General features: G+C 36.1%; 2 protein-coding genes across 2 annotated transcripts; one reads left to right on the top strand and one right to left on the bottom strand.

Annotated features, from left to right (window-relative positions):
* Window positions 1-732: 732 nt before the first annotated feature.
* Window positions 733-1,899, bottom strand: LOC126912771 (uncharacterized). Its single transcript, XM_050706683.1, has 2 exons — window positions 1,365-1,899; window positions 733-755 (listed from the first exon to the last, which is right to left on the bottom strand). The coding sequence occupies exons 1-2, from the start codon at window positions 1,897-1,899 to the stop codon at window positions 733-735; spliced, it is 558 nt and encodes a 185-aa protein (XP_050562640.1).
* A 339-nt stretch (window positions 1,900-2,238) lies between these two features.
* On the top strand, window positions 2,239-2,613 carry LOC126912772 (uncharacterized). Its single transcript, XM_050706684.1, has one exon. The coding sequence runs from the start codon at window positions 2,239-2,241 to the stop codon at window positions 2,611-2,613; it is 375 nt and encodes a 124-aa protein (XP_050562641.1).
* The last annotated feature ends 17,135 nt before the right edge of the window (window positions 2,614-19,748 follow it).

Below are 19,748 nucleotides of genomic sequence, written 5' to 3' on the forward strand. Positions count from 1 at the left end.
CGCCTGCATCCCTATCGAGCGATCATAATAATTCACCGTTCAAAACAGAATTCTGCCTTTTCACGCAAACCATTTATCACTCTGGTGAGAAGGAAAAAATTACCGTGGCCCTGAGGGGGCCAAGTGAAAATAATGTGAGAGCAGGGGCCAACTCCATTTGATTTATATCGCTCAGAATATTGCGTTAATTAGGCTCCGATGTAGTACTTTGCTCTGAGACAATAGACTTCAAGGAGACTGACTACAATCATTTCTTTTTCTTGGTGGATGTTTTTCTAGAAATTTTCTTTTCTTTTTATTAAACGTTGCCCTATATCGGGATTTTTCTTCAATTTCGTGGGTGCGTTTGCAAACATACAATTTCACATACATATGACATACAGACTCGAAACAACAAATTGTTGATAATACAATGATTATTCCATGCGGGAATCGAATCCGCTACACGTTGCGCGGCTGGTTGCCCAGCCACCGTGCCATCATTATGATTATTTCAGTTTGTTGAAATCTTAACAGCTTATGATGTTTGACAAAAACTCACCTGACCTATATGTATAATATCTCTTCTATGAACAACACGCACGATTCACACAATCATGCAATTTCTTTAAAATATTGTTAATCCATACCCTAAAAGTCTCACCACAATTTACCAACTTAAATAAAATTGGAAATCAAACTGTAGGTTAAACATTTTCACGGCTAAATACCGCTCTTTTTGTCGGATCAAACTCAAAAAGCAGATTGTTGAACTCCTGTTATATTAATTGAACTTATATAAGTTTTTAAACTGACATGGTCACTAACACTATAATTAGAACTTGTGACGGGATATTTACCATGTTTATTGAATTTGGTGAGTTTCCGATATTTCGGCACTGTTGCAAGCGCCATGATCACGGATTAACTGGAGTAAATGCGGGTGGGTGTTCACGAGCAGACAAATCGGTCTACCCGCTTTCTCGTTCGTTTCTTGCTGACGTCACTAACACCACTACCATTGTCACTTGTATCTCGGTTTAATTCTCGACACACAAAACTCACTGTGTCCGCTCGCGAACTTTTTTCTTTCTTGGCACTTTTGCGGGTTTTACACAGTTGGACCACTGGATTCCAAGCCCTCGACAGTTGAAACCCATCCTCCCGGTTGAAGTTTTTGTACTTGGTTATCTCAATCGCTTCTCTTACCAGTCTAGGTATATAGTGGCGTTCTGTCGAGATAACTTGTGGGTTATGTAACTCAATCCAGTGGTTTGATCCAGCCTCCAGGATGTGTTGAGCTATAGCGGATTTTTGTGCGTCGTTGTTTTTCACCGCTCTGATATGCTCAGAAATTCTACAAGCCACAGTACGCTTAGTCTGACCGATATATGATTTGCCACAACTACAGTCCACTTTATAGACACCAGGTCTTTCTAGAGGGAAGCTATCCTTCGGCGAGCGCAGCATCTGGGAAACTTTCCGGAAAGGAGTGAAGACAGTCTTAATGGCGTATTTGTGGAGAATGTTTGCAACCTTATCTGTCACTCCCTTCACATATGGCATAAATGCTGGTTGCCTCTCAACCTCGCACCTCCGATGTCTATTAGTGGGTTTCTTCTTGTGCTTTGCAATCCTATATCCGTTACTCTGCAGCACCTTCATCACATGTGTCAGCTCCTCCTGTAGATGTTCCTCGTCGCATAAATCATATGCGCGGTTGGTGAGTGAGGTGACTACAGAGTTTAGTTGTCTGGGATGGTGGTGAGAATCAGCTTGTAAATATCGGTCAGTGTGAGTCGATTTCCTGTAAACCGAGTGTCCTAGAGAGCCGTCAGCACGAACGAAAATCTTCACGTCCAGAAATGGCAATGTCCTCTCATTTTCCAACTCGTAAGTGAAGTTAATCTTCGCGTGCATGTTGTTTAGATGTGCCAAGCATACTTTCACCTCTTGTTCGCTCCTGTATGTAGTACTGACCCTCTATGATACAGAAAACGTCATCGACATACCTCTTCCACAGCTTTGTACCAGTTACTTTGTATACCAGGGTCAGTACTACCTACAGATTGATGGTGTGGCAATGGGCAGTCCAGTGGCTCCGGTGGTGGCCAACATTTGGATGGAACATTTTGAACAGTTGGCTATCTCCACTGCCACCACATCTATAAAGCTGTGGAAGAGGTATGTCGATGACGTTTTCTGTATCATAGAGGGCACGAGCAAGAGGTGAAAGTATGCTTGGCACATCTTAGCAACATGCACGCGAAAATTAACTTTACTTACGAGTTAGAAAATGGGAGGACATTGCCATTTCTGGACGTGAAGATTTTGGTTTGTGCTGATGGCTCTCTAGGACACTCGGTTTACAGGAAATCGACTCACACTGACCGATATTTACAAGCTGATTCTCACCACCATCCCAGACAACTAAACTCTGTAGTCACCTCACTCACCAACCGCGCATATGATTTATGCGACGAGGAACATCTACAGGAGGAGCTGACACATGTGATGAAGGTGCTGCAGAGTAACGGATATAGGATTGCAAAGCACAAGAAGAAACCCACTAATAGACATCGGAGGTGCGAGGTTGAGAGGCAACCAGCATTTATGCCATATGTGAAGGAGTGACAGATAAGGTTGCAAACATTCTCCACAAATACGCCATTAAGACTGTCTTCACTCCTTTCCGGAAAGTTTCCCAGATGCTGCGCTCGCCGAAGGATAGCTTCCCTCTAGAAAGACCTGGTGTCTATAAAGTGGACTGTAGTTGTGGCAAATCATATATCGGTCAGACTAAGCGTACTGTGGCTTGTAGAATTTCTGAGCATATCAGAGCGGTGAAAAACAACGACGCACAAAAATCCGCTATAGCTCAACACATCCTGGAGGCTGGATCAAACCACTGGATTGAGTTACATAACCCACAAGTTATCTCGACAGAACGCCACTATATACCTAGACTGGTAAGAGAAGCGATTGAGATAACCAAGTACAAAAACTTCAACCGGGAGGATGGGTTTCAACTGTCGAGGGCTTGGAATCCAGTGGTCCAACTGTGTAAAACCCGCAAAAGTGCCAAGAAAGAAAAAGTTCGCGAGCGGACACAGTGAGTTTTGTGTGTCGAGAATTAAACCGAGATACAAGTGACAATGGTAGTGGTGTTAGTGACGTCAGCAAGAAACGAACGAGAAAGCGGGTAGACCGATTTGTCTGCTCGTGAACACCCACCCGCATTTACTCCAGTTAATCCGTGATCATGGCGCTTGCAACAGTGCCGAAATATCGGAAACTCACCAAATTCAATAAACATGGTAAATATCCCGTCACAAGTTCTAATTATAATTGAACTTAATTGGACACTCTACCCTTCTAAGGGCACGGCTTCATTATAATTTTCGATAAAAAAGACGCAAATTCTTTTTAAAAATTTACTTTCTGTAATTGCTTTCGATTTTATTGTTAAACCCTTGTTTGACCTTTTGCGGATGTAACAATATTGATTTTTAACTTAAAAGCCTCAGAATCAAGAGTGGTTTTTGTTTGTACTTTGTTCATGATTTTGGAATTGCAATAAATGCTTCATTATACCGCTTTAAATAGGGAAGTTTTATGTCATTTTTTATTGAGTACCACGTAACCTTATCGGCTATAAAAGTAATATCTTCCATATTTTAAATAAGAATTTGTATCTTGTCATTCTTCTTCCCATAAGAAAAGTTAAAGTATGCCCATTTCCCATGATCAAAAAATCTTTGGTCCATTCAAAGATTTACAGTTCATCAAAATTCTACTCTTCTTTACTTTTATGGCACCAAAACTTCTGTTATTACATCTTTAGGCGGCGCTGGTATAGCGCTTAAATCTAAAAATAAAATGAAGCTTTGAACTTCAAGTTTAAGTTGGAGCCACTTACGACAATAACAAGCTATGCGGGGCTATAGCCATTTTGCTGCTTGGAAACACCTTAAGGCTTAAGAACTTAGCGGGAATTGTTTAAGAAAACCTTATTTTACTTTCTGGCCGTGGTAAACACTGGCGTAGGTAATATTTGGGACATCAAAACGTCATCGCCTTGATGTGAGAATATGGCGTTCTTATGTGTTAAAGATGCATTCAAGACGCCTATTAGTTACATTGATCTCATAATACTTAGGTAGAATTTGGGTCAAGTACTTTTACAAAAAGTACTAGGTACTTCTTGTATTTTTTGTAAGATTGATAGCGTCTTACAGTTTGTACCATGGGAGCAAAAAGAGGCACAGAATAGGGGTGGAGTCAAACGCGTCGAAAGCCTCCTGCATTATGCATTGTGACTGCACCAACCTTTGACTCGCGGATTATACGCTGGAGTTATTTCCCAAATTCTTACTTAGATCGCAGCTACTTTGAGACCATTTTTATTTTATGATGTTGAGTAAAATATGGTAAAGATTTTTTTTAAATATTCATAACATATTTTGTTTATTTTTTCTTAAAAGCATTTTTTATTTAACTTCACGATTTGATTTGTGATCATGTAATATCTTTGCAACACATTATCAACATTTTTGAGAGCAACACCATAAAAGCAGAATTATTTAACATCTTTTTTACAAACTCCTGAAAAACATGAGCATAATAATTTCCAAGTTACAATATGTATATTCACATCTTACCCTGACATTCCGAACTTTCAAGAGTTAAGTAACAGACTAAAGTCGAGGGCACGTACCAACTATAAAGTAGAAAAAAATATTTTATTAAGTTTTCCCAAAGAATATGACACAAAGAACTGAAGCTCGAGTTTTCTACTTGTCGTAAAAAGAGACAATAAAACATGGCGGTTGTTCACCGGACCGTGTCGTACGTACGTACGGACGGGTGGAAAGTTGTACGTGTGTCGCGGGTGTTGGACGAGCTCACGTGTAATGTAGCTTGTTGTAATATTATGTATTCTTATTTTAAAAGTTTTAATTGTTTCGAAAGGTACAAGATGCTTAACTGAACTAAAATTAGAGACGTAAGAAATTACGGGATATCGACTATGCGTTCGTACTAGTTAGTTCAACAGTGAGCAATTGGAGTTATTAAAACTAAACTAAGTATACAATTTGCTTTGTTTAATAAATTCATCAAAATAATTAGGTATGTAGCTCTACGTTTTCGTGTTTTTTTATAAAAATATCACTGTACAAATTCGTTGAAAATCTGATAAAGTTAAATAAATACTGCTGGCTATATTCTCTTGTACGAGTATCGGCAGTAGCTTGCGTAACAGAGAGCTCAATTTATTGCTCGTTCCGAACATGTTTCTTTACAGCAAAAACTTACAACTTTTACAACGATGCCACTACGAAGGGTTGTGTATTTTTATTCTTCTTGTTTCAAAACTGTCTCAGAGCTAGAAACAATGCGGACCTTTTTGGCATGTATGCCTTTTTGTACCAGTTATGAAAGAATTTATATGAAGATGCTCCGTAAGAATTGAGGAGAGGAGGATGCAACGAAATTGACGTCTTGGCACACGCGAGTATGTCGCCTTAACATTTTCTTGTTAATGTAGGAACAAGTAACTGTTTTGAGAATCCAAGTCTATTGTGAATAAGTTACGTAGTAGAAAACTACAAACGTTTATTCATCGTCTGTTTGTCTGTAAATGTGTACATTACGTCTCCATGTGTAAAATTAGGGTTAGTAATAATAATCTTGTTATACAGTTACTTGTCTGGAAAATTTCCAAGAAAGCAAATAATATTTGTAGGAAAACAAACATTTCTTAATGAACTCTAAACAAGCCATACAGTTGCTAACAATTGTTGGTGCTAAGCCTCTTAAGGAGTTATACTCGTGGAACAGTTCTGTGTTAACTACATCTGGGTGACCTAGATTTAACTTCTCATTCATTTAATTTTCATTTAGGACCCGTAGGTATAGAAGTTACAAAATTACTGTGTCAAGACAAATCTGCTATAGTTTCCAAGTAAGAAGTTGACTCCTGTAGATTTGAAATTAACTCTTGTTCAAATTCAACACTTTCTTTATTGCCTTAATTACTTATTGAGAGAATCCAGTTTTCAATTTATGATTCAAAGTCCAAGTTTTGCTCGATTTAAAATAGATTTGCTTAAGTGTTGTTCGAGTTTTAGTTTCGCGGTTATAAATAAATTTAGCGAGAAGTTTTGTGGCATCATTTATTTAATGGTAGACGAGAATACATAGGAACGTAATTAATTACTCGAAGGATTGGTTCCTGCTATTCATAGCCGGAGCTATTCAGGCTAAAAGAGCTGAAGATTTAGCTCAATGGCATCATGACAATATACTTTTAACTACTAACAAGGCACTACAAATTAAATAGTACATAATTAGAAATTTTACAGCCTGATAGCGTGACTGCTTATGAAACATGAACTAAAAACCTAGAGCCTTCATTTTAAAGGTCCCTAAATAACGGCGTACTATTTTACGCTATAATGACTGTACATTAATGAAGTCTACCAGACAATGGAGATTCACTAACGAGCGATAACCGTAGACATTATACCGTACGACACCCGTCCACCAACAGCCAAATTAGTGGGGATTTTGTTATAATTCGTTATAATTTGCTATCATTCCGTTCGTTTGATTGTTAATTGCTGCAGTCGGTGACTCGGTGTTAACAAGATTTATTTTGTGGAATTTTACGTTGGTGTCTTCATTTATGTAGGATTTATGAGAGAAACAGCTGACTTTCTTTTTTTATTTTGTTGATGAAAGTGACCATTGTCACTGACTGACTTTCGACTGAATTTGACATGCATAGTTATTAACTTAACTGTGTATCATCTTTAGTATACATGAATGCAATAAATGATTTGAGTTTGAGTTTGAAAACTATATTGGGGGGGGGGGGATCATCCAGTTACTTTTCAGTTCTTTTCCAGGACATAGGAGGTTTTAGGTGTTTTAACTTATGAAGGTTTCTTTTTTTAAGTTTTATAGTATTCATTGTCATACACATTTTTGTGTTGCGTAGTAAATAAATAGGTACTACTCGTTTGTATACAAAACTACGAATGTAGTATTTAAATGAAACTGGCGTCAAATATTTTCGCAGTAAACTTGTTTTTAATTTTATGTTTCATTTCTGCCAATTTTCTATATTTAGTGATTTCCTTTCATATGTAAACTCTGGATAGTGGGGGAATTTACTGGGAAACTGTATGTACAAACTACACCCTATGGCATTCCTTTTGCTGCCATAAATCTGATTCGAGAACCCAACTCATGCTTCGATTCACAGTAAACGTTTATTTTCTAAGAAATTACTAGAACCAAATGAAATGATATAACTTCTTACTTTACATTTAACATTCGTGAAACGAACTGCAGACTTGGCCAACTTTATATTAACAAAGGATTATAATGAAGTACGTATAAAGAGACTTTTCATTTCCTCGTCCACGTTTATGAGTGTTCACGAACTTGCAAGATATTAATAAATCCACACAACGATTAAAAGTTACAGTTTTATAGTGTAAAGTTCTTAGACAATAGCTTATAGTACTAACTACTTACAACAGCAGTCTGATGGACTTAAGACTATGGAACTCTCTACTGCATGACGCAGTGGTTAGGTGACCATGTGGTAACGGCATTTTCTGAGTAAAATGACCATTATTAGCCTGGAGTCAGGAAGTTCGGTGGTGTTTTCCCCCGTGTCTCCGAAAGCACGTAAAGCCTGAGCCTCTCTCCGGTCGTGTTGGTTTACTGTCTCATTGGGTTCTGTTTGTTCACTAACACTCGTTCACTCTGAGCAAACGAAGAGAGTGCACCTGTGATTGCACACGCACTTATGCACTATAATATCTTTTGCGTCTTTAACCGATTAACCCACTGGTTAATCTAGTTAGACAGACTGGCAGGAGATTTACTGCATACTAAAGAGTATGTCTTAAAGGATTCGCTAGTCAAACTAAAAGACTTAAGGCTAGTCGTCGATGTAGCCGTAGATAAGTTTAAAGGCAAGAATATCTTTCTGGATGCGAAACATTTGTTTCCATAATACCGACTTCACAAGCCGAAAGCGTTCAAATCGAATCCTATTTGTCTGTAAGTACAATACCATCAGAGAGATTTTACGAAGCAATCCAATATCTGTAAAAGTACATATAATTTTGTAAGAAAAAATCCTATTATCTTTAATACAAAAGCTTCAACCACGCCGATTTGAATCTAGACAGAAGATTTTTCGCCAATACAACGATTACGAAGCAATCTCACTGGATTTACTGGGATTTCGAAACAAATACCTTTCTATTGGTACCTTTGATTTCAAACAGTTGTGCGTTGTTTACAAAACTGTTTTGTTTCTACGTTGCGAACACATCTGGTTCTTTGATAGTCTCGATACCAACACTATACTAAACAAGCAACAACTCTACCCCAATATGCTGGGAGTTTCTTTGTGGAGATTTCCTTATTGGATGTTGTTAGAAGATAATTTTATTTGTTTTCCAATGGATACAACTCAATACGATAGATCCCGAATACTGTCGGTTGTATTTTTAAAATATCTGTACACTTAGTACAAGTTTGCTTTATGTTTAAAGTAATCGAAACGAGAGCGCGTTCGGTGCTCTGATTGGCTGGTAGGAATAAATCAACGAATTAGAGCACGGAACGCGGTCTCATTTCGATCTGATCGAACGTAAAGCAAACTCATACTAAGGTTCCAGTTTCTAGTAAGAGTACCCTTTACATTCATATGTTTTGATATTCTCGATAACAATTCCTAAATGACTCGCAACATAAATGGTACGAACAGTTTTTGAGAAATCTTGTACGTACTGGCTTTTATGTCGTCTATACAGACATTTCATTCGTTCATATTGAATTTTTTCTCACTTGCATGTTTTAATTTCAGTGTTCCAGTTGGTATCCTCGTGGAAACTCGAGGAAAATTCAAAGTGACAATGAATTTTGATATCTCTTTCGTAAACCTTTTTAGCTCGAGTTTTTTATACTACTTTAATAATACATGGCCAGCCATGTTTTTTTCTGGATGGATGGAATATAGGATATATTTTTATTTTCAACAAGCACGTGTATGCTTTCTTTTTGATTGATCGGTATGAGCTCTGATTTAATATACGAAATAATAGCCGTTACCTTTTTTTCACATAATTCTACGAAACATATGTACATTGTATATTTTTCGCCGTAAATGTTAAACAAGCTCGTAGGTAAATAGAGAGATTTTTTTACAGAATTAAATAATATACAATATATACAGCTTAAAAATATTGCATTTCCTATACAAGTAACTGAACAAAACTGCCTATTGGCTAGCGGTTTACCGAGACTCAGGCTCGAAAAGTGAGTAGTAGGAAACGGGGTGGTTTTAGTGAGAAAGCCTGACATTCCCTCTCGCCTCGCCTAAGGCGGGAGACGAAAATTTACAATTATTCCCCCTCAAAAAAAAAGTATATAATACGTTGTATTTACTTCAAAAGTGAGAATGTATGTGAGTTTGATCCAGTGCTTAGGAAACAAACTATACGCTCAGGTAGTGAGTGAGGAACAAATCACAGCGAGTTTACGAGATTGCCACTTTTATGGCTCCGTATTGAATCATAAATGTTAAAGGAGAGTTTTCTTAAGACTCGCTCCGTGCTACTTGCTAAATGTTCTAACTTTTAAATAAGTCATTTGTGAGAGGAGAAGTTTAGTTTTAATTAAAACCTAAAACATATAAGTTTTGCTTGATCAAATTCTTATTTGAGACTAATGATTTAGATTCAATTTAAAATACAGTTATACACCAAAATGTACAATAACTTAAGAATGTGTATAAAAGTGGGAAATGTATTTTCTCTAAGAGCAAATCAAATGATACTGTGTACAATATTAGATTCAGATAATCCTCCCATAATGCTAACAATTCAACTTGTCTTATTAAGACAATATCAGATCTTTATACCAAAGTAAGGGTATGATAAAAGAGTTGGACCCATACTTTCCTGCTTCGAACGAACGACAATAAAGTTTGTGTTGCTGTACATTGCTGATTTTCTTCGGTAGGCGTTACAAAAACTCGGAACAAAACAAGCATGCTACTATGTGTGAATCGATATAAACGTTTTTCCTCGAGGCTTCCAAGTGTTTGCCGGAAAGGATTAGGACAGCAGCGCTAAATTAATAATTTTGTTTATATACACGAATATATTATGTAATTTAGGTACTTTAATATGGGTACGCAAGTATTTGCTCAGTATATTCTAATATACTTAATTATGTGCCGAAAATAAATCTAGCTCTCTGAGTAACACCGATGTTTGCTGAAATTTTGTGAAGACGTATATTCGTGAGAGTTATATTAAAAGGAGAAAATTAATTATTATCTACGAATCGTTTGTAGCAGTTGATTGGGACATTTAAGAGTTTATTGTAGTCTCAATTATTATTGTTGTCGGTTATTGTTATGAACATCTTTTGTTCTATCTACCATCTTCATTTCTTCAAGACGGGTTCGATAGCCATGAGTGGCAACTCAACAATGGTCCTTTGAATCACACTGAACGTCCAAATTTTCCACAACGACTGTTGTGATCGTTCAAACAAAAATAACTTATTGAATGCGGAGAAACACTTTTTCATTGGCAATTCGATTTATATCTGAGACTGCATCTTACACTCTGTATTTCTCTTTTGACTCTTTTCCTGTTGACTTAAGGTTTATTTTAGAATGTTTTTCAGTTTTTGCTTGGTTAAATTTCAAGCTTCCTTGGTAAATATGTTAAGTCGTTTGATCTAGACTGTGACGGAGGTCGGCCGTTGGGCCCGATAAACCTTATAAAGGGACTGCTACGTTTGATATAATACCATTGTTGCTATTACTTTTATTTGTTTTGATATCGGTACCTGGAAGGATTTGTATGGGTTGTTTTCTAACAATTTGTTGGACAATCAGTATGCCATTTACATGACCGAAACGTACTGTTTTTTGTTTATAGATTCACTTCGATATATTCAATGTATTCGAATATTTTAGGTTTCAGTTGTTTAGTGAATATGGTCTCTGAGTACGTAGTTGAATATTAAGTATTATTCAGAACCGTAACTTATCCTGAACATGCTAGTTAAGCTGTGTTATCTATACCTATGTTTTGGATTTCATCTATACTATAATATTATAAAGCTGAAGAGTTTGTATGTTTGAACGCGCTAATCTCCGATTCCACTGGTCCGAATTGAATAACACTTTTGTGGTGCATAGTGCATTTATCGAAGAAGGCTATAGGCTATGAAACATCACGCTATGACCAAAAGAAGCCGAGCAGAGCGGGTGAAACCGCGCGGAAGTAGCTAGTAATTAATAATATAATTTTTTTTAAAGAGTTTGAACTTAAGGCTTATATTGCAAAAGCCATCTTATTCGTCATAATAACTGGAGAAAGCGTCAGGGCTATCATTCATCTTGAAGCTGTAAAGTGTCACCGGATTAATTTACCCATTAATTTGTGCTTGTTTCTTCTCAATTACGAGAGCACAATAATGAATTTTTGTTTTACCAATTAACCAGAATAAACAAGAAAAGATATTAATTTTATATAATGTTTTTGAAAGCGGTTTTAATGGGTTTTCTTGAGTATCCCTCGCAGTTTGTGCCATGAATTTAAAAGGTATAAAGGTTACGTTCAAATTTTAATTACTGAGCTGTGTACGGGGCCTTAAGTGGAAGTTTTTTTAGGCGGCAGCCATTTTTAATTTGATAAGTGAATGGCATGGGGCTGCATTGTTCATTTTCGTGACAATTTACGTAAGAATTAAGTTAATGGTTTTTTAAAACTTACTTTATTATTTTTTACCAAAATATGCAACCATTACTCCAATCATGAGGTAATAAATTTTGCTTTATATAAAGTTAATCATTATCTACTGTAAACATTGCAAAATATTTGCTAGTATGATATCGTGTTCTGATTATTTACGTAATAATTTACTATTTATATGAAATAGCATTTCATTTGGCAGGTGTAATCATACGTGTGTACAAACTTCATGTTAACTCAACCGTTTTAATTTAATAGGGATCTTGTATGAAACGTGTATCGTGAGCTATTATTTTCAGCACTTTTTTCAGTTTTGGGAATGGTTTTTTTTTGTGTGATCAATAGCGCTTACGAATTTCAGTTTAAATAGTTTCAGATATAAATTGTTTCTCCATCCTCCAATACGTATGTACAATTATTAAATGCTTTATTTTGTACAACTTTGCTTATTAGTTTGATGCATAATTGTTTCAATTTTTAAACACAATGTGAGAAAAATATGTGATTAAATGTCTCGATATTCTAAATTAAATAGCTTGTCTACCAGACTGAAACTGAACATCGAATACAAAACAATAACCAAAGTTTGAAATCTGTCTGAATTGTACATTTCAATTGAAGCCAGAACTAAACCTTGATTGAATCTGTATAGAAGTTCCAAGAACTGTTGTATAGTACGGATCACAGAAAATACTGTTTTCACGTACATTATAAAGTATGGACCACAGAAAAGACAAAGTCTGTACCTAAGTATTGTAACATAAAGTACGAGTGGAGTTTACGAGGATGTGAGCGAAGAGATCGCTACTAAACATGGCTCAACTTTAGCCGATCGCTACCGTAGTGATACACTTAGGGACTAAGTTTTTAAGGATGAGGATACACCGGTGGAGTTCTTGGTTTTGTAATGCTAGAGTTATTTGGGTAAATCTGTTTAGTTGTTGATAGAAAAAGTAGGTTGAACGTTATGTTATTATATTTATTCGATTTTTCATTCGTGATGCTCTTACCAGTCTTGTCATTCATTACTTTAGTCATTTATGTTACTCTTGTCTGTTTTATCATTATTGAACATCTTATCTATTTTGTCATTACTGTCTATTTTGTTAGTTTTTTCACTCTCGTCGTTCTTGTCTCTCTTACCAGTTTTGTCAGTATTTCCTATCTCGTCAGTTTTGTCTATCTTGTCAGTCTTGTCAGCATTTTCTACCTCGTCAGTCTTGTCTATCTTGACAGTCTTGTCAGTATTGTCACTCATAACACTAATCAATCTTAACACACTTTTCACTCTTATAATTCGTGCCACTCTTGTCACACATTACCCATTGAATGTGTCCCCAGCAGTAACACTGAACATCAGTTAGCACGCGCTCTCACAAGTTTCATATTTAGAGGCACGAACACAACGCGACTTTATTGACTAGTGCTAATACTATGAATATTGAACACTCCTAACTACTATGTATTTAGTCTTTAGTTTAGAATGTATTACGATTTTATCGATCAACATTTTATATGTACTGTATGAATAATTTATGAAGGCTAGAATGTATGTTTTATGTTCATCTCTTGTATGTAACATTGTGATAATATATTATGCTTTAAAATGCATGTATGAAGTTCATACATCACACTTGGGATTAACCTTATGGGAAACGACGTGATTGAATACAATATTACAGTTAAGAAGGTACCTAGTGTAGTTCTATGGGAAAGTGTAAACGATAAGCTTATCTACATACCTATACCAAATTATAAATACAATTGAGAACAATTTCCACAGTACCTATAAAATGATACAGAAAATCTGAAAACAAAACATATAGCGATACATTATTAACTTTGTACGACTTTGCATAATGTTATAACAAGCACAAACTCTGTTATCTCGTTAATTTTCGAAGAGAACGCACGACGCAATTGATTACGGTGCTTAATATTTATACTCGTACACGTAGCTATGCGCCATTATGACGCAATCTTCTAACAGGGAGTAACGCACTTCATTTTAAAATATGGTCCTAATATAGTAATTAATTTTCACATAATTATGCAGTTATTTTGCCTTAGAACACCAAAAGAGATGAATGTCATGATTCGAATATGGAACTATTCAATGAATGTACGCGACGCATAGTTCCAAGCGGCGCATTGCCAACAATACGTAGGCTGGCTAATAAAACCCTTGCCGCCATAATTACCGTCATTGTTCCAGTATTACCCAGTTAGCAACCATACAACAGTTACGGACGAACGTAAACAACATTAACATTAAATTAAAAGGCGTTTAATACGATTATTCTGGGTAATCTGGGCGAGTGGTCCGAGATGGGGCGAGAAGGTCGAGATAAACCGGATAACCGGGATATTGAGAGAGGGGACGATTGTCGACGAGTGTGCCCGTCTGATACCGGCGAACGTGTAGCGAGGAACGCGAATATCAAATTAGGCTGAACTATGTAATCTGCTAGTTTATATCACTTTACGAAATGGTTCACGTGAGTCTATGTTCTGTTTGCTAATTGTTTACAGTTTCGTGTATGTATGTACAACACGTATTTGTTGTTTTGTTTGTCTATGTTCAATAACATCTCGATAGTAACAACGTTGGCATAGAGAGCGCTTATAGGATTACGCTAAGAGGATAGGAAACTGCTTTCATGTGCTTCTGTTAATAACTGAGAATCCATTTCTTTGGGCAAATTATGATAACAACTACATCATCAATTTTTCCAGCAATTAATCACAGATAAAATGTACGGCTTGTTCAGAAAGAAGGCTTGATAACTTAAAACTCCTTGGATTAGAGGACAATTTAGTCGTAATTTTCGACTGCCATTTAACCTTAATTTCATGTTTTAATGTTCATATAAGGCGTAATGAGGACACAAGTCTATAATAACAATAATCTTCTAAATATGTAATAAAGCTTTTTCAAAATAGTATAAGTTTATCTGTTGTTCAAGCCATTTTCATTAATTTTAGTTTGTTTGCATTTTTGACTTGTCGAGTGTTATTGCCCAATCCGCTTAATTAAGTATGTGCATTATACAAGCGCATGTTGGACAGTGCATTAAAGGCATTCAACCCGTACTGACGTTTACTTTATTGACAAACACTCTCTAATTAATCTTCCCGTGACATTCTACTGACATTCCCCTTGTGTGTGCTTACAGGTTCGCACATCTGTAAAAACTAATTCTTAGAATTCATTTCTTATATCAAAAGTTCTGAAGTCTCAAACGACATGCGTAGGCACATAAAAGCATTTTTTTAAATAACGTCGATCATATTTTATTATCATGTTAATATTAAACATCGATCTTACTTAGTTTTCTTTGAAGTACTTCTAACTTGATGGAGTGATGCGTTTAGCCTTTATGTACTTGACTTAACAACTATTATTGTGTGGCACTTAAGTATATAGTATTAGTGTATAATGGTCATGCAATTTATTTTAATGCAGTCGTTTAACAAAAGAGCTTTTCATTTATTCATTGTATTCATATTTGGTCTGATATTGCATTTTTATAATGTTTCATTCTACAACAAAAAATAAATACGTAGCCGCTTAAAATAGAGTTTTAGTGAACACTTCTACTATAGATATTTAAGTGTAGGAGAGCGGATACGGCACAAATGGACCAGCTCAACCGGAGTGATAAACAAAAAACCGACGTGAAACAACGCTTGCATTTGTGCGAGTGAAGTTACCAAAGGTCCAATTCCCCCTCTTTCCAATCTTCCTAATCCCTGATTCCCCCAAAAGGCCGGCAACATGCTGGAACCGCCTCTTGTGTTTCGGGTGTCCTTGAGCGGTGGCGATTGCTTACCATCATATTATGATCCATCTGCTCCATTACCGGCTTATACGTAAAAATATGTTTTTTTTTTTAAATTAAGATTATTGAAATAATATATTAAAATAATAAATAATAGTCTTGCATGTTTTTCAGTTAAAACCATGCAAAACTATCAAACTATTGATTTAATACCAATTACAATAACTGATCTTAATTCAAAATCTATGTATAGATCTTCATTGTTGGCAGAAACACTATAGAAATAATGTTGCAAATCGTTCTTTTTGAATTGTGATGGGTTATTGAAATCAGCAGTTAGACAGCATTCAAAAAGACAAAACCTACAAACAAATAGCAAAAATCAGCAAGATGACACAATTCAAAACATATTTCTGTCCTGGCTACCGACCAGAGTCGTTATGATAATCCTTAGAGCAGACGCATGCATAAACTTGGCTGGTATCTCATACCCAGTGGAAACCATACATCGTACAAAAACCGGATTTTAAATAAGCGCAGGCATTCGTTGCTTGGTCGGGTGCCAGTAGAATTTATCATGCACTTATCAAATTCTTTTCTTACAGTTTAAGTAGGACTTGGAACCAGTATGACACGTACCCCATTTTTCATTACTTTTGAAACAATTCCCAGCGTGATTTGTGAGCATTTAAACATGCACAGACTTGGATGTTCATTGCAATGTGCCCGTGATAAAACATTTTGTTCTAGTTTTTCTTTTTATGCTCTCTCGAGTCGTTAGCTGTGAGTTTTTCTGATTTAATAAGTGTCTGATGTCGTCACGTTTTCACACAGATGTGTGAGTGTGTGTGTTTACTAAAAAAGTATTCAATTATATTATTCTATATTTAGATGTAGTTACAATAAAGTGAGAGAAATATTAACTGTCTTAAAGCTAATATCAATCTTAAAACAAACAAGTTTACTGTCAAGAACATTTAGAAGTCGAGAAGATAGTTTGTTACTACTGCCAGTGACACGAAGACAGATTATACTAAATGTAAGCAGTGGAGCCAGCAGAAACAATTTCATAATACAATAGAAAAGTAAATGTGTCTGCGGTAAGCTCGGCGTGTCAATCCTTTTGGTTGGCTATTTATTTCACTTTGTCGGCTAAAGCCGTACCACAAAACTTGGCTTTCGAGATGAAAAATTTCCGAATTACCCTCGCCCAGCAACGAATCCCATCACTTATCTAAGCCACTTCCAAGTCGGCAAACTGAAAGCTCGTTTTGAATCACGATTTATTCAGTGCGGGACTCAGAGTGGCGCGCGGCGATGCTTGCGACTCGCCGGATTGTATAATTTTACATACAACTTTCCGAAACTGCTTTTGGAACTTGGGATTTTTTGACTATCTTTCTAGCTACGAATGTATTGTGTTATCAAGGCAGGTAATGTTCAGGTAAAATAATTTGTTCGTCACAATGACTTTTTAACAAATTAAAAGACTTCCCAGACTGTATTGTATAATTAAAAACCAACAACATTATTAATAAAAGAAATTGATAGAATTTATTTTCGGTTTGAATATTGAACCCTAGATATTTGTATTAGCATTTGCACATTTGCGATCAAAAACCTTTATGAAAGCTATATTTCTCTACTGTTCTATAATTATATAGGTAAATTTTTTATGGAATACGAGTAGAAGGGTCATCTGATGGTAAGCGATCAGCGCCGGCCATGAACACCAGAGGTCTTATAAAAAGGAAGACGATTTTTTCTTGAAGTTTCGAAGGTCATATCGTTCGGAAATAACGCCGGTGACAGCTCATTCCACAGTTTTGCTGTGCGAGTTAGAAAGTTTAATAAATTTGACGAAGTGCGTGTATTGCATAAACAAACATACACACACAACTAAATATAGAGCAGCGACCTTGAATTCCGAAACCGACCAATTCGTCCTGAATTATTAATTTAAATTTTGACATTGATGGCTTCCTGCCTACTAACAATAAATTAAGTTACGCCTCGGAAGTGAACGGAGTGATAATTCCGTGATATCTGGACGGTTGGAACTGCTAATAATTCCTTTAGTTTATTTTACAGCTGGTAGAAATAATGGGAGTGTGGATTGTTTAGTGTTTACCCTTGGTTTTGTTTGTAGACCTGATCGTGGGGGATGGGATTCAAGATGAGTAAGATTACACTGGTGCTGTCATGAAACTTTGCAAATTATATTATTTTCACTATCATCGTCCTGTTAATGTTAAGCTTGTTAATACTAATCTTTTCCGTCGTAATTTCTTATCATATGAAGTTCAAAATCTGAAATTGATTCTGAAATTTGACTTTTGCAGATTTGTACAACACAATAAAAATATAAACAAAATAAGTGCTTTACAATCCACAGTACTGATTCATCTGAACTAGTTTTAAATAACATAATCGATTCTGTCCCTTCTGTATTATTATTTCTTTGTTTGTTGACATTTCAAAAGTACCTTATGCTTTAATTGGATTTGACTTTGAATTTGTTTATGTTCACGCAGGTCCTAGGACTCAAACTTTAACATAATATTGTTCGAACTATTACACTATACTGTTACGCCCTAATCAATAAGCACAACACCATACAATCCCCACAGAACATACAACAGACACAAACATAAATATAGCATTAAATCATCACGTTAGGAAATTACCCCTTAACTGGAAATCCTAGTTAAGCCGTGGGTCGTTAAAATGTCGTAAATACGGCGTTAAATTGTTGCATCGCGTTCAAAATGGACATAATTGCCTGACTAGTGGATATACACGGTAATTATACTAGTCTGCCCGTACTTGGCGCGGCTTTTTAAATGTTCTGTAATTGTTCAAATGTGAAGTACGGCAGATTTTCATTTTAAACCCTTTTTTGGTCTATTCCTGAGGTTGAAACGTGATTTAATGAGTGTTAAACTTATTTTTACCAGTTATAAAGTATATTTGCCACAAACTAGACTTGCCTACTAAATCTAAAATCCGTCCTATATTATTGCTATTTGCAAATTTCAAACAACCCATTAAACATTGACCGATTCGAGTATCGAATCCAAGACCCTTTGCTCATCGGCTGTAACTTGTGACCACACAACTAGCGAGACAGGAGAAATATTAAGAAAAAATTGCAAAGCTTTCCTATTCTGAAAAAATGACGGGCGTCATTTTTCATATCCCCCATGGGACCAAGCCACAAGGATTTTCTCAAAGACCCACATGGTCCTGAGTAGATACATAAACAACGCTAATATGTGGCCATTATAATGCCGGTACCTATAAGAAAGCAGCGGTATCCCCGACGGGCACAACATGTTTGTACAATATTATGTCGGGTTTAGCACAATACTGGCCAATAACATGATATATAACGTATTTGCCCCATGGGTCCATTTGGGCAAAAGGGTAGGAATCGAAAATAGAGGACCAAACGAACCAAGGATGTGTTTGTTGGGCTATATCTATTCCAATGTAGGTACTTTGTTTTGTTTACCAGACACGAATGTAATCGGAAACTTTGTTACTTAGTACTTAGATATATGTTATTGATTGCTTTGTTAACTAAAGTCGTTACTCATGTCTTACAGTAAAAATAATTCGCAAACAGAATATTGTTTATTTGGTTAGGCAATGCTAAAGTTAATGTTTGACCTTCTACGTAGAAACCTACGTTTCGAAATTATCAATCAAACATGGTTTGGGCAAGGGACTGTAAGATGTAGATCTGTTTCTATTTATGCAAGGTAATGGTTTCCAAGTTTAGAACCCTAAAGTACTCGTACGAAAGTGCCCTTCTTCCCTCCCAAACTATGGAAAGCTAACGATGTATGACCTGAACAATAACCTAGCCTCGTGTAACGTCTACCAGCGTGACTCGAACTTCTACCGTTAATGATATCTCAAGAATGACTCGCGTTTTCACACAACTTCATTTTTCATATAAACTTACATTGTTCACTCGCTACGAAGTTTATTTTGGAAAATTCTCGGCATTTCGAGATTAAGGATGCCTCTCGAATAGTTCTGTTCTTTACTAGCTTTGGGCTGCTTTCTTTGAATTCGGAAACTACTTTGTTGAAATTTTGAATGGAGTAATGAGATTCTGCCCTGGAGACTCTAAGTTATGTTTGAATTACTTACATAGTTGTAAGTTGTTTCATTGTCT

This window comes from Spodoptera frugiperda, chromosome 29 (assembly GCF_023101765.2).
Source record: "Spodoptera frugiperda isolate SF20-4 chromosome 29, AGI-APGP_CSIRO_Sfru_2.0, whole genome shotgun sequence".
NCBI classification, from domain to species: Eukaryota; Metazoa; Arthropoda; class Insecta; order Lepidoptera; family Noctuidae; genus Spodoptera; species Spodoptera frugiperda.

Bases quoted from the DNA above. Each gene is read 5' to 3' on its own strand.
- LOC126912771 (XM_050706683.1), bottom strand. From the start codon at position 1,899: ATGCACGCGAAGATTAACTTCACTTACGAGTTGGAAAATGAGAGGACA. The intron at 756-1,364 runs GTCAGACTAAGC...TTAATATAACAG, and splicing joins TTGTGGCAAATCATATATCG to GAGTTCAACAATCTGCTTTT.
- LOC126912772 (XM_050706684.1), top strand. From the start codon at position 2,239: ATGCACGCGAAAATTAACTTTACTTACGAGTTAGAAAATGGGAGGACA.